General features: G+C 43.5%; 1 protein-coding gene across 4 annotated transcripts in view; it reads left to right on the forward strand.

The window, feature by feature from the left end:
- LOC147633920 (vacuolar protein sorting-associated protein 51 homolog) overlaps nucleotides 1-16,151 on the forward strand; it is a 121,917-nt gene that overhangs the window by 51,036 nt on the left and 54,730 nt on the right. For all 4 annotated transcript variants that reach the window (XM_086804986.1, XM_086804987.1, XM_086804988.1 and 1 more), the window contains exons 2-6: nucleotides 6,062-6,201; nucleotides 6,419-6,473; nucleotides 6,572-6,679; nucleotides 6,806-6,904; nucleotides 7,032-7,109. In XM_086804986.1, the coding sequence (XP_086661112.1) occupies nucleotides 6,062-6,201; nucleotides 6,419-6,473; nucleotides 6,572-6,679; nucleotides 6,806-6,904; nucleotides 7,032-7,109 (480 nt within the window). The remainder of the gene's footprint in view (nucleotides 1-6,061; nucleotides 6,202-6,418; nucleotides 6,474-6,571; nucleotides 6,680-6,805; nucleotides 6,905-7,031; nucleotides 7,110-16,151) is intronic.

Consider the following 16,151-nt stretch of genomic DNA (forward strand, 5'->3'; position numbering starts at 1 on the left):
CTATGACAGCCCATCTAAATGAGTTTAATGGTATTGTCAGCCAAGTTATTAATCAAAAGTTGGCAATGGACGATGAGTTCAAAGCCACTTTTCTCTTATGCACTTTGCCAGAGAGTTGGGATACATTCAGGACAGCCACTAGCAATTTGAATGCTATGGTGTCATATGCAGATGTTGAGGGTGCTCTTCTTCAAGAAGAGATGAACAGGAAAAACAACTCTGTTGGAAAGTCCAATGCAATGAATGCACGTGGGAGATCCAAGCAAAGGGGTAAAAGCCAAGAACGGGGAAGGAGCAAGTCCCGCTCCAAAAAGGACTTGGAATGCCATTATTGTGGCAAGAAGGGACACATTAAAAAGCAATGCTACAAATGGAAAAATGATCAAAAGGAAAAGGGAAAAGGCAAAGACAAAGACAAAGATGAAGCCAAAGATGTAAAGCCAAAGGGCAAAAGTGGAGTCAAGATTGAAGAAATCAATGTGTCACATGCAGGTGACAGTGAGGATGAGGTCCTATTTACGTCTTCACTTGATTCCCATTCACTTCTTACAGGTGGTCATGGTATGCACTCATGGATCATTGATTCAGGTGCCTCCTTTCATGTCACAGGTTGCAGAGACTTGTTTGTCAGGTATACTGCTGGCAATGAAGGAGTGGTTTATTTGGGTGATAACCATGCATGCAAGATTCTTGGCAGAGGTGATGTGAGGCTTGTGTTTTCAGATGGCTCACAGCTTATGCTCCATGATGTCAGGCATGTGCCTGAGATCAAGAAGAATCTGCTTTCTACTGGACAGCTTGATGATGCTGATTATGTTACCACATTTGGTCGTGGAAAGTGGAAAATTAGTAAGGGCTCACTGGTTGTTGCCAGAGGCTCTAAGGTGGACACTCTTTACTTTATGCATGCAGGTGTTTGTCACCATGCTAATGTAAATGCAACTGAGCTGCCGGAAATCTCTATGTGGCATAGCCGGTTGGGACACATGAGTGTCAAGGGAATGGAGCAATTGTCTCGTTTGGGTTACTTGCCTTCTCTAAAGTTTTCAAGTTTTCAGTTTTGTGAGCATTGTATATATGGTAGGCAACTACAGTGCCCCCACAAGAAAGCTCTTGGACAGAAAGATGCTCAGTTAGAGCTTGTGCATACAGATGTATGTGAGATGCCTCAGCTTTCTTTGGGAGGGGCAAAATACTTTGTGTCTTTTATAGATGATGCCACACGCAAGGTGTGGGTTTATCCTCTTCGTTTGAAGAGTGATACATTCTCAGTGTTTGAGAAGTTTGTTGCTCTTGTTGAGAATCAAACTGGCAAAACACTGAAGGCTTTGCGTTCCGACAATGGTGGAGAGTATATGTCCAAACAGTTTCAGGACTTTTGTGATGCTAAAGGCATCAAGAGGGAGCTCTCTACTCCTTATAATCCTCCACAAAACGGGACAGCAGAGAGGATGAACAGGACCATTCAGGAGAAGGTCCGTTCTATGTTGTCACATGCTGCATTACCTCATGGTTTTTGGGCTGAAGCTGTTATGACAGCCGTTCATCTTATAAACAGGTCACCTAACACGAGGCTTGGTGGGGAAGTGCCAGAGGAAGTATGGACAGGGAAGCCTCCGTCATACAAGCACTTGAGAGTGTTTGGTTGCGTTGCGTACGTGCACATACGCAGGGAAATGCGCACCAAACTTGATCCTAAGTCTCACAAATGCATATTCCTAGGATATGGTGACAGAGGTGAAATGGGATATAGACTTTGGGATCGTGTGAATAGAAAGATTATACGCAGCAATGATGTCATTTTTGATGAAACATGCATGTATAAGGAGCCTGGAAGGCAACAAGAGCCTAGCAGAGTCATCTTTCATGATGATGGACATCATGGACAACAACCAAGGGCTGTAAATCAGCCATTACAGCAGGAAAACCAGCCCTTAAATGGTGCTGAAAATGGTCCAAATGGACAGCCAGAGATGGCAGAAGATATCCCTATGGATATACCGCAGTTAGAGGAGATACCGGGCATGATTTTTCAGCCTTATGGCATGGAACAGGAGCCACCAATGGGTGATATGCAGGCTGGACAGCAACCTGCAAATGATGGTCATTGGGTACGGAGGTCCACAAGACCCTCCAGAGCCCCTGACAGGTTTGTTCCAGGGGTTGACTACTTGATGCTCACTGACTGTGGGGAGCCCTCATGTTATAAGGAGGCTTTACAGAGGGCAGACAAGGCTCTATGGGAGCGTGCCATGAAGTGAGAGATGGATTCTCTGCACAAAAATGGAACATGGAAGTTGGTGCATTTGCCTGCAGGCAAGAAGGTTTTGCCATGCAAGTGGGTTTACAGGCTCAAAGTTGCACCTGATGCAAAGCCAAGGTACAAAGCCAGGTTAGTGGCTAAGGGCTTCAAGCAGGAATATGGTGTGGACTTTGAGATCTTCTCTCCAGTGGTCAAAATGACCACACTTAGAGCTGCGTTAGCTTTGGTTGCTCATGATGATCTGGATTTGATTCAGATGGATGTGAAGACTGCTTTTCTTCACGGTGATCTCCATGAGGAGATATATATGCAACAGCCAGAGGGTTATGCAGTAAGTGGAAAGGAGAAGCTTGTATGCAAGCTGAAAAAGAGTCTTTATGGGCTCAAACAGGCACCAAGGGAATGGTATCATAAATTTGATACATTCATGAAATCCCAGAAATCCAGGAGAAGTGACATAGATCACTGCTTGTACACCAAGAAAGCTTTGGATGGCAGTCTATTGATCCTCATCTTGTATGTTGATGATATGTTGATTGCCGGGAAATCTCGTAAAGAGATGGATGCCTTGAAAAAGAGGCTGCATGAGACCTTTGATATGAAGGATTTGGGTGATGCAAATCACATTTTGGGTATGCGGATACTTCGGGACAGAAATCAGCATGTGTTGTATTTGTCTCAGAAGGAATACATTGGCAAAGTTTTGCAGAGGTTCAATATGGACAGGGGGAAGAAGACTAGTACTCCTTTGCCTCCATATGTGAAACTCAGTGCTATGGACAGCCCACAGTCGGATAGAGACAGGGCTGATATGGCCAAGGTTCCGTATGCTTCAGCTTGTGGCAGTCTCATGTATGCCATGGTTGCTACTAGGCCGGACATTGCATTTGCAGTGGGAGTGGTTTCTAGATACATGGCTAAACCTGGCAAGAAGCATTGGGAAGCAGTGAAAGGTGTCATGAGATACTTGAAGGGCACACAGGAAATGTGCATTTGCTTTGGCAAACAAGATGCATTAGTGCATGGTTACACGGATTCGGATTATGCCAGTCATCCAGATAACCGGAAGTCTACTACCGGTTATGTATTTACATTCACAGGAGGTGCTGTGTCATGGATATCCAGGATGCAGAAGTGCACTGCCTTATCTACTACAGAGGCCGAGTATATTGCAGCCACAAAGGCTTGCAAGGAGGCATTATGGCTATCTCGGTTAGTGGTTGATTTGGGTTATACAGGGGATGTTCCATTGTTGCATTGTGACAGTCAGAGTGCCATCCAGTTGGCAAAGAACCCTGTTTTTCATGCAAAGACGAAGCATGTGGATGTGAAGTATCACTTCATCAGAGAGGTGATAGAGAACAAGCAAATTCAGCTTGTTAAGATTCATACGGATGACAACCCGGCTGATCTGTTGACAAAGAGTTTGCCTCCGGAGCGGTTTGCTCATTGCAGACACTTGATGGGCATTGGATGAGGCCAATTTCAGCCTTGATATGGCCTTGTATATTATCATGTACATGCTGATTTTTTCTTTTCCTTCATTTAAGGGCACTTTGCCTATAAGTGGGAGGTTGTTGGGGTAAAGGCATTATGCCCACCCTTATAGTGTGTACAAGCCCATAAGTTATAGTACATAGTACACTTAGTACTTTTAATGTACTAAGTGCACTATGTGTACTAGTGCAATATACATGTGTGATAGGGGAGTCACACACTCATTCCCATGAGTTGACTTATCCCCACAACTCTCTCTCTCTCTCTCTCCCTTGCTTCTCTCTGTGTATGTCTCCCACACATGAACTTTAACCTAACCCTTTCTTCTCCCATTCAGAGGTCAGATGAGTTAGCAGAGTGATGGCTATGTCCTTTGAAAATATCTCCTTCCCGGCCTAAAGAAGCTCCTGCTGAAGAGCTTATAGCTTGTTGATGTGCTCCTGCATCTTCGAAGACTTTCACCTGCATCTGCACTTGCAAGGAAATCTGCTTCATGGGTGATACCCTGTTATACAATGTTGCCAAATCCCTCTGGCCAGCGTCATATGTTTTGATATGATTAATTACCTGTGGTGTGCAATTAAGGAAGATGAAAGAACGGACACGGGCATTGACACGATCCCATAACTGTGCCTGAGCCTTCCGTTCTTTCCTAGTAGTGGGTAAAAGCTCCCTGTCCTCCAACTCTGGCCGTGGAACACCAACCACAATGAAATCAGCCAAGTCATAAGACTCCAAGACAGACTACAGCATTACCTTCTAGATGCCATAGTTGGTCCCGTCCAACTGTCGATCCACTGGGAATGTGGGGAGAGTGGGGATCTTCATGTGCTTCTTAACCATCTCAAGCAAATTTGCCATCTCAAGGGTTCACAAGGTCTTGTGAAGGGAGGGTGGGTGGGAAAAAAATGAAGAAGAGGCTGCAAACACTATGCAAGGTGGCTGTCCAACAGTGATGGCCGCCTTCTACATGATCTCCAACTCCCGAACAGCCCAAGAAATCTCCAATCAGCACCAAAAATCAGCAAACCCTCAAGCTCCCACTGTCTCCAAGCTTCAAGTCACCTGGGGCTTTGATACCATGTCGGAATGCACAACGGAAAATGAGATAAGTGCTGTGAGAAACAAAACGCAGAAGTGTAGAGAGAGAGAAGCTGTATAAACTCTGCTATATACACAAGGATCCGATACAAAACAGGTGTGGGGGGCAACCTCCAGTGCTGGCTGGCCAGGTCAAAAACAGCTGACAGCCTGCCTGGGTTGTCCACGACCGGGAAAAAGCAATCGGCCAGCATATCATCAGTCGGCCAGGACAAACTCACGAGTCGGCCAGCACAAAACTGCCCCCACAACCAGAAAAATAGGGAGAAACATGGAAAAAATGGTAAAAGCTCTTGGGCGGTCACACCCACAACAAAGGCCCTCACTGAGTAATATGTCCAGACAGGAGATGTCTGCTAATAGTATCAACCAACATATTGATCATCGTCTACACCAACTGAACGTTCATCAACACATTCAGCAGCGTTTTCAGCCTTGCACATCACTTTCAGCCATCGGCTCTACCACAGTAGAAGCCCAGCTGATCTACGCACACATCTCCATCATCGGCTCTACTGCTGTAGCGTTTTGCTCCATCAGCATTCAGCAGCACACCTGCATCTACTTCAGTTCTGAGGTTGCAGCTTTCTACCTCTACATCCTCACGGAGTGCCACCGCTGTCCTCGATGCGAGCCTTCGTCACCGACTGACCTCTTACACCGACTTTGTCTTTGCTTCCTCGCCAATCCACTACTCAAAGTCACCTCACATCAGAGGGCTTCTTGTACTGGATTACTTCACCATTATACATACATTCATTCATCCATTTCATGCTGTGTTGATTTGCTCCGATCTCTGGCACATCTGGTCCTTTCATCTTCTTGCCCTCACATAGTGTACATATTGTATGTATGTCTATATATGTACATTTGTACAGGTGTACAGAACATGCCCTTTGGGGATTGAAACTTTCGAAACTCGTTCGAAGTCCGTATTGTTCACACGTTTGTGAAGATTCTAACAACCCTGGTTGTGGTTTTTTGGAAAATGCTCATTGCAGTTATAAGCTAGGACAGATTCCAGTCTTGTGAATGTCTATATCTGGATGATCACATGATAGGATTTTCACCAAGATTTGGCTTTCATATGCCTTCGTCCATATTTGAGTTGCTTCTTTAGAATGCTCCCTTGTTCTTCCCAAGATAGATTGCTTTCTCAGTAAGTTGAGGCTCAACGACATTTTTGTTGTGAAATTGCAGGTGCATAGAACAAATCTGGAGGGCCTGCTCCAAAAACATGTTGAGACGGCAGCCGAAATTAAGAACCTTGATAGTGACATGCAGATGCTTGTGTATGAGAATTATAACAAGTTCATTAGTGCCACTGATACCATAAGAAGGCAAGTTCCATTTAGGTTCTGACAGAAAGTCATGTTAAAATGCAATTATGGGAGTTGTATTTGGTTTTGTCTATTGCACATGCCCCCCCCCAAAAAAGGAAAAAGAAAAAAGAAAAAAGAAAAAAACAAAACAAAACAACACAAAACAAAATAACGAAACCCAATTTCCAATTCCCTTCGAATTATGATAAGTTTTGATGTTTCGAATTTCTTGCAGAATGAAGGAGAATATCACAGGCATGGAATCGAATGTGGAGCAGCTCCTTGCAAAAGTAAGGATCTAACTTGGACCCTTCTTTTTCTTTCATGCATGGTATCTGCATGAGCAAAGGGATATGCAGACGAATTTTTGACTCCCACCTTCAAGCAGGTGACCGCTGTAAGGACAAAAAGTGATGGTGTCAATGCTTCGCTATTTGAGAGGAGGGAGCGAATTGAAGAGTTAAATGGAACCCGTGGCCTCTTGCGAAAAGTACAGGTCAGCGAAAGATCATATTATAAACATTGAGGGGGACTCCTGCATGTTCTGTACGGGCCATGAAACATTCTATGCATTCCTTATTAGTGTGAACTGTGCCTTTTGTGGTGCATGCTACCCATGTAGTTTGTTTTCGACCTACCCAAAAGGCTTCGAAAATGCTTGAAGTCAGAGGCATACGCAGATGCAGTGAGGTTTTATAAAGGGGCTCTTCCTGTACTCAAGGTAATAGGGGATCAAGTGAACCTTTCAGTGATACTGGCTATGGAAAGTTTGAAGATTGTTTGTTGCTCCTCTTTCAAATCTGCATGGTCTCTATTTAATGGTGTTTTGTGGTGTTCTTTTAGGGTAGGCATATGGAAAAACATCTTTTCAAGCATGCAAAGTGGAGTCCGAGGAAGTGATGGCAACAATTGTAAGACGATTGCAGGTAGTATTTTTTATGTTGCAGATTATTTTGAGCTATTGGAAAACTTGTCTTGATCCTTTTCTGAGCTAGTTTTTGTACAAAATTGATGTTAGAAAAACACAGATGTAGCTCGACTCTATCAGCGCACACCTGAGTGCTAGCTGTTTACAGCCCAGGCACACTCTGCCGCTTACAAACTTGATGGGAGGGATGAGTCCTACTTACAGACCCTAATGCATCCTCAAAACAGCCATCCAGTTTCAGCGAGCCCCTATCTCCTCATGTACGAGTGTGGGCTGGTCAGCCTGCATCGGGGAGCCTTAGAGCAGCCAATGGCCATGTTTTCTAATAGGTACTCCCCACATTCTCTTCATCCTCGAGAGCTGCAGCAAGAGTAGCAGTCAGTCTCTAAGTCTTCAATACACCTGCTAGAGAAAGAATTCAGCTTGTCATTTGTCCAGCTACTTTCTCAAGTTCCAGTTGTTGTCCAGCCACTTTGTGTTCTGTCTTTGAGCTGTCTATATAGCAATTTACACATCCATGCGATGAGGATTTGCTGTGTTTAAGCAAAACTACATAAGTCTTCTCTTGTCACACAACTAAACCACAGCCGTAGTTCATGACACATGGTTTTAAAAAATGCTTGTTCTGAGAAGCTCAGTTTCCATCAGTTCAAAAGGGGTCCAAGGGTACCCATCGCAAAGGCGGTTTGGTTCAACGAGAATGGGTTCCCCATCAAGTCTCTTCCATTATTGCAACCCTATAAGGAGGCCATGCAGCTGACCCAGTTGCAGTCCATGTGGGTATGACTGACACAAAGCAAAGTCACCTCAGTTCACACAGTGCCAATTGACATATAACATGCTTCAGCCAATAAGCAGGATAAAGGGGGAAGCCTCTGCCAGGGTAAGCTGTCAATATATTGAGGCAAGAGCAGACAACCAGGTAGAGGGCCCACTGTAATGGTTGATCGGTTGGCCTGTTGCAACAGGCCAATCAGACCCCTGTTAAGCATTGTGCCCGCATAGTTATTGGATTCGTCACAAGATAACCATGTGCAAGCTAAAAAAAAGTTTATCCCTCTTTGATGGCATGCCCCAAGTACTTCTCTAAAAGGGCAGGGTGCTGGGCATGCTTAAACTGGGGCATTTACTTGAATAGAAGTAGATCTAGGCCTTGCATTCTGCTTCTTTCAACATTTGGGCCTCTGCAGCAGCCAGCAGCAACAGTCAAAGGTGTAAAAGCAAATAATCTGCAAGGGGAAGAGATGTCACTGTCACTGGGATAAGTGTCGGTGTTGTGTGTGTGTGCAAGTTTTTTTCCCTCCCGACTGGCCTTGGGCCCAAGATCCTCTTGTAGATACCATTTTTCACCGCCCGTAGGTGTCACTATTTGGGCATTCTCTGCGCTTCAGGCCTATGGACGAGTTCTGTAGGATGGACTGGCATCTTATGGTTGGGGACTTATGTCTACACCGAGAGCCAGTAGGCTGGATATATGGGTTGGGATTGTGTATCTGCGCCCAAATCCAGAGTGTGGTACCACGGACTACAAGCTAAATGAATAGGGAGACTGTTCAATGCATCCTTGCATAACATGTTTGCAAGTTAAAAATCCTGTCTTTGCATGAACTATTTGATTGCATGCAAGATTTGTTTGTGTAGTTCACATGTAGGGGACGCCCTCTTGTGAACCGTGCGAGTGAAACTGTATTCTGACCTCGTTTGTGGGCTGTAGACAGGTGGTAAGTACACCACTTTACTTTTTTATGAGTTAAAGCAATGTATTCTTTGTTTTGCAGGTCCACACTTTAATAAGTGTGTCCGCCCAAGTTATAAGTGAGATTGGGCGTCCACACTTCATTAAAGCTCGGGCGGACAAACTATAAGTAAGAATAGACTAGAATTCCCTTCCGGTCGGCTAGGCGAGTGTCCAGGCACCCTTCCCACTAAATTTGTGTGGAAAAGGGATGGTTATGGACTGGGTGGCAGTATGAGGACCTGCCACCATGCTATTACTCATTTTGAAAATTACCTCTCTCTACACTCTCTCTCTAGAAATAGGCGCCCCCCTTCAAGAGAGCCTATTTTTGTTATTCTCTCCAACTTTTTGCTTGGTGAGAGTGCTGATTTTCATTCCCTCTTGCTCCCAACTCCAATGGAAAGCTTGAAGATTCTTCCTTTCACAGTTAAGCCTCCAGTTGCTCACCTTTTCACTCTATCTCTCTCTTCTAAATGAATATGGAGTCTCCTAACCATTCTACCGCCCCCAAATTCTGCTGAAACCCTAATTTTCAGAAACCCTAATTCTGCAGAAACCCTAATTTTAGAAACCCTAATTTTGGAGGAAACCATACCAAGCTGTGCCCCTTACTCATAGGCATCTAAAGAGCCCAAAATGCCCAATTTTGGACTCATATAACCTGCTTAAAACCCTAAAAATCAGAAACCCTAATTTCAGCCGGAAGTGGAAAACGGTCACATTCAAGCTGTAGTTCGTCCGCACGGAGGTGGAGCTCGACATTGATCGTCCAATACTTGGTAAGAGCATTTTGCAAGCAATTTTCAATTTGAGATTCGAATGCTTTGTCAATATGGTCTCCTATGTCTCGGTCCTGGCACACACATGTGTGTGTATGGATGCCAGTGGAGCATAGCTGCGTTTGACAAGCTTCAAGGAATCAAGGAACGAAGCTACTCTCAAGTGAAGCTACGGATTCCATCGTCTACGACAAATTTGTTTGCAATGCTGTTTTCATGATCATGGATGCACTTGAACAGTTTGGCATGTGAATGCCCGTGAGGCTTGTAACAGTTTTCCTTGATAATAAAATCTATTACAAGGGGGGTCGGCCCTTTCCGGCCCTAGTGCAGTGTGCAAAAATAAAATTCAGCTTCTTACTCTATTGTGTTGCGCCATTTAAAATTGTTTAATTATGTTAATAGCTTAAGTGTTTGCCAAGATTGTGCTCAACCCCGACCGGGGGAATCTCATTGGTATCAGAGCCTAGGATCTTCCTCCTTTCTGTGTGGAAGACGGTCCTAATCTAGCTTACACTAGCTGTTAGCATTCTTAAGCATTATGGCGAGCCAAACAGGTACTTCACGGGATGTAAATCCAAGGAAGAGTACATATGTGAATGCCCGTGAGGCTTGTAACAGTTTTCCTTGATAATAAAATCTATTACAAGGGGGGTCGGCCCTTTCCGGCCCTAGTGCAGTGTGCAAAAATAAAATTCAGCTTCTTACTCTATTGTGTTGCGCCATTTAAAATTGTTTAATTATGTTAATAGCTTAAGTGTTTGCCAAGATTGTGCTCAACCCCGACCGGGGGAATCTCATTGGTAGGAAATGCAACTCATGTATATATGGGACAGCCATCCCGAGGTAAGGAGAAGGCTATACAGAGTGATGCACATGATGCTATGCAGGCTGAAATTGCAGACCTCAAAAGGCAATTATGTATGATGCAAAAACAACTCAAGGATATGCATGAAGACTCACAGTCAAGGCATGTATCTCGTGTGTCAAAGCATTCTCCTTTTGTGAATGATGCATTGGAAAATGTTGCCATGGAATTGGGGGTTCAACCAAGAGATATGGCTGTCTCTTACCTCATGGGACAAGGTGATGTAGTTACTCGAAAGGAAGGAGGGCTTAGGTTTAAAAAGCCTCCTCTTATGAATCAACATGCAGCTGAAACATCAAAGCTTAAATCTATTGTGCGACAGGAAAGAGAAGAGGCGTCTGCTACCTCTCATCATGCCTCTACCGCACATGTTTCTCCTCCCCACAGGTCATCTATTAAAGCTCATGAAAGTCTTCTCAAGGAACCGACTCATAAATCAGCCCCTCCTCATGATGGAATTGAGCGATATGTTCCTACTAATGAAGCAAATAAGCAACCAATCGAGAGAGATGAAGAGGAAACGCATCAACATAAGAAGAAGAAGACTAAAGAGTTTACTGCAGGTGACAAAACAGTTAAGTTTGAGTATTTTCATGGAGAATATGATTCTACCAAAGCTCTATCTTTTATCTCCCAATTTGAAATTGCTTTTCATGAGGGAGAATTTTCAGAATCATCAAAACTCAGACATGTGGGCATGTACATGAAAGGCACTGCTGCTCATTGGTGGTTGGCCGAGAAGCTTTCCGGCAACACCATTTCTACATGGGCTGAATTCAAACAAAAGTTTTATGATCAATTTTTGCCTCCAAATTTTACTCAGGATATACGCAGGAAGTGGGACAGGTTGGAGCAAAAAGAAGGGCAATCCATTACCTGTTACGTCTCCAAATTTTGGGAGGTATTAATGGAAGTGTTACCCTTCATGACCGTTACTGAAGAAGAAAAGAAGAGGAAATTTGAGTCAGGATTGCAACCCATCTTCCAAAGAGGACTACAAATCTATCCAAACCAAACTCTTCGTCAACTCATAAACTCGGTCTTGGCTTCCGAAGAGCTTAATGTCAAATGGGTGCAATCTAGAATTGACCAAAGCTTGGGCAAGGGTAAGGAGAAAGCTGGTTTTAATGTACAAAAGGGTGGACAGCCCTTTAGAAGAGATTTCAAAGCCATGCACAAAGCTGAAAATTCAGATTTGAAGGATGTAAAGCCCCCTCAAAGAGCTGAAAATGCAAAAGAAAAGAAACCGTGGCAGAAAAAGGGTGTTTATGGCTTGACTCCTCAACAAAGGGTACAATACATTCGTGAAGGCAAATGTTTTAAATGTGGTAGTAAAGATCACATCTCTCCACAATGCCCTAACAAGAATAAGAAGCCAGAAGAGCCTAAAGTGCATGTCAATATGGTATATGATGTACAGGGCAACACGGGACATGCAAACATGCATAGAATGGTATGCAAAGCATGGGGACAACTAAAAGACCAGCCAGCTTTATTCATGTTTGATGACTGCTCCACTGACAACTTCATCTCCACTGATATGGCTGCTGCCTTGGGGATTGAAGTAGGTGACATGGGACCCGAAATTCATGCATGTTCAGCTTTTCTGGAAAAAGATGTGAAGGTTACACCCCTTATTGGAAAGCTGCGAATGCATATCCAAGGATACCTCGACCACGAGAACTTTCTCGTTGCCCCTCTTAGTGGATGTGATGTATTACTGGGAAAACCTTGGCATGCACGCCTTGAGCCTACCAAGAATTACAAGACCAACAAAATCACTTTTATGTATAAAGGTAGAGAGCATCATTTAGATGCAGGTGTGTCGGGTGATACTATCCCCGTTGTATCTCATATACAAATCAATAAAGCAATGAAAAAGAGTGTTTCTTCGTACTTGGTTTTTGTACGTGATAATGTAGAACACAGTAATGTACATGTGGACACTCTTACTAAAGAGAGGCTGAAATTTTTAAGCGAATTCGGGGATTGTTTTGCTGACTCTTTACCTAATGTAATGCCTCCTTCACGGCCAGAAGATCACCGCATTGAATTAGTTCCAGGGAATTCACCTCCAAATAGGCCAGCATATCGTGTTAGTGCTTGCCAACAAGAAGAGATTATGAAACAAGTGGGTGAACTACTTGAGAAAGGCTTGGTGCGGCCTAGTTCTTCGCCATTTTGTTCACCCGTTCTTCTTGTACAAAAGAAAGACGGTTCATTCCGTATGTGTGTGGATTACAGGGCATTAAATAAGATTACCATCAAGAATCGGTTTCCCATACCGAGGATTGATGATATCTTGGACAAGCTGGATGGATCATCTTGTTTTAGTCGCATTGATCTTAAAAGCGGCTATCATCAAGTGCGAGTGATGCCACAGGATGTACATAAGACAGCATTTCGCACTTCTTTTGGTCTCTATGAGTATTTGGTTATGCCATTCGGTCTTACAAATGCCCCGGCTACTTTCAATCGCATGATGGACCGAATTTTCAGAAATCATAGAACTTTTACAGGTGTGTTCTTTGATGACATTCTTGTATTCTCCAAGAATGAGGAGGATCACAAAAAGCACTTAAGAGTGGTCTTTGAAGAACTAAGGCAGCATAAGCTTATGATCAACGCCAAAAAGAGTGAATTTTTCCTTTCAGAGATTCACTACTTGGGACACATAGTATCAAAGGATGGTGTACGAATGGATCCTGCAAAGATCCAAACCATCAAAGATTGGCCAGAACTTAAATCTATTCATGAAGTCCGAAGCTTTCTTGGTCTATGTTCATATTACAGGAGATTTATCTTTCACTTTGCAATGATTGCTTCGCCATTGCATGAACTCACCAAGAAACGTCCTATGTTTAAATGGACAGAGGTTGAGATTAATGCTTTCAATAAGCTCAAAAATGCCATTATCACAGGGCCAGTCTTAATCATTCCAGACTTGCAAAAGCCATTTGTGGTAGAATGTGATGCTTGTGGCAATTGCATTGGAGCCGTCTTAAATCAAGAAGGACATGCCATTGCATTTGAAAGCAGGAGATTGCAAAATGCTGAACTTACTCTTGATGTTTATCAGAAGGAATTATTGGCCGTCATTCATGCTCTCACAGTATGGAAACATTACTTATTGGGAGCTGAATTTGTTGTCAAAACTGATCACCAAAGTTTGCGGTACTTTCTTACGCAAACTAAACTCTCTGAGAAACAAATGAGAATGGCCAATTTTCTCTCAATGTTTCATTTTCAGATTTTGCATACTCCTGGCAAGAAAAATGTGGTAGCAGATGCATTGTCCAGAAAACCATATGTGGCTGCAATTTCGGTTGCTTCTCATCAAGACTTGTCTACTATGCGAGAAATGTACCATTTGGATGCTGATTTTTCAGATTTATGGGCTGATTTAATGACTGGTCATACACATGCTTCTTATGTGGTCAAAGATGGTTATATCATGAAGGATAACTGCTTATGTGTGGTTTCAAACATGAGACAAAAAGTTTTGGATGAATGTCATGCACCACCTTATGCAGGGCATAGAGGGATACTCCCTACTACTCAAATGATTGAGAGATACTTCTTTTGGCCAGGTATGAGGAAAGATATAGAAGCCTATGTACGTGCATGTGTCACCTGCCAAAAGGTAAAATTTGATAGGCAAAAGACTCCTGGTTTGCTTCAGCCTTTGCCTATTCCGGACCAGCCATGGGAAAGCATTGCAATGGATTTTATTATGGATTTGCCCCGCACCCCAAATGGCAATGATGCAATATGGACAATTGTGGACAGGTTTAGTAAACAAGCACATTTTCTACCTGTCAAAAAGACCATAAAACCAGAACATATGGTCAAAATTTTTCTGTCACAGGTATTTAAACACCATGGTATGCCCAAATCAATTGTGGGAGACAGGGATCCCCGAACAACAAGCCTCTTTTGGAGAGCTCTTTTTGATAACATGGGCACAAAGCTGAATTTTTCTTCAGCTTATCATCCTCAAACGGATGGACAAAGTGAAGCTGCAAATTCAGCTGTGTTGGATTTGCTTAAATGCTATGTGACAGATCAGAAATCTTCTTGGGAAAAGTATCTACCGCTTGTAGAATTTGCATACAATAATACGGTACATGCTTCTACAGGCAAGGCCCCATTTGAGATCATTTATGGCAAAGTGGTATTGCCACGTATCTTACGCACAAAAGATGAGATATTTGCTGCTGATGACTTTGTCAGGGACCTTGATATTGCCTTTTCACAAGTCCGGACAGCCATTGCACGCTCTCAAGCAAAGCATAAGAAAGCTGCCGACAAGCATAGAAGGCAATTGGACATTAAAGAGAATGACTTGGTATTGCTAAAATTTGAGAAAGCTAGACTCAGGAAGAGGTCTGGCAAGGAGAGAGCATGCCCAAAACTCTCTACCAGGTATTATGGACCCTTCAAGGTGATCAAGAAGATCAATGATGTGGCTTTTCGACTTGCTTTACCGGATCATTGGAAGATTCATAATGCATTCCATGTGAGCCTCTTGCGCAAATATGTGGGACCGGAACCTTTGGAACCGGTTATGGAAGATCCACCAGAGGTGGAAGAGCTGGAAGAGGTATTGCAGCCAGAGCAAATTGTGTTTCATAAGGAGCGAAAGTTTGCAGGTGGCAAACTCCAGAGGCGCTACCTTGTGAAATTCAAGAACTATTCTCCTATGGATGCAAAATGGATGTATGAAACATACTTCCAGGAGTATCCGCAGCTCCTTCAAGCATATTTGGAAGCATTTCAGTTGCGGTCAACTGTTTAGAAGCAGGGGAGGATGTCACTATTTGGGCATTCTCTGCGCTTCAGGCCTATGGACGAGTTCTGTAGGATGGACTGGCATCTTATGGTTGGGGACTTATGTCTACACCGAGAGCCAGTAGGCTGGATATATGGGTTGGGATTGTGTATCTGCGCCCAAATCCAGAGTGTGGTACCACGGACTACAAGCTAAATGAATAGGGAGACTGTTCAATGCATCCTTGCATAACATGTTTGCAAGTTAAAAATCCTGTCTTTGCATGAACTATTTGATTGCATGCAAGATTTGTTTGTGTAGTTCACATGTAGGGGACGCCCTCTTGTGAACCGTGCGAGTGAAACTGTATTCTGACCTCGTTTGTGGGCTGTAGACAGGTGGTAAGTACACCACTTTACTTTTTTATGAGTTAAAGCAATGTATTCTTTGTTTTGCAGGTCCACACTTTAATAAGTGTGTCCGCCCAAGTTATAAGTGAGATTGGGCGTCCACACTTCATTAAAGCTCGGGCGGACAAACTATAAGTAAGAATAGACTAGAATTCCCTTCCGGTCGGCTAGGCGAGTGTCCAGGCACCCTTCCCACTAAATTTGTGTGGAAAAGGGATGGTTATGGACTGGGTGGCAGTATGAGGACCTGCCACCATGCTATTACTCATTTTGAAAATTACCTCTCTCTACACTCTCTCTCTAGAAATAGGCGCCCCCCTTCAAGAGAGCCTATTTTTGTTATTCTCTCCAACTTTTTGCTTGGTGAGAGTGCTGATTTTCATTCCCTCTTGCTCCCAACTCCAATGGAAAGCTTGAAGATTCTTCCTTTCACAGTTAAGCCTCCAGTTGCTCACCTTTTCACTCTATCTCTCT

Source organism: Cibotium barometz, chromosome 11 (assembly GCF_041138505.1).
Source record: "Cibotium barometz isolate CiBa-2024 chromosome 11, ASM4113850v1, whole genome shotgun sequence".
Taxonomy (NCBI): Eukaryota; Viridiplantae; Streptophyta; class Polypodiopsida; order Cyatheales; family Cibotiaceae; genus Cibotium; species Cibotium barometz.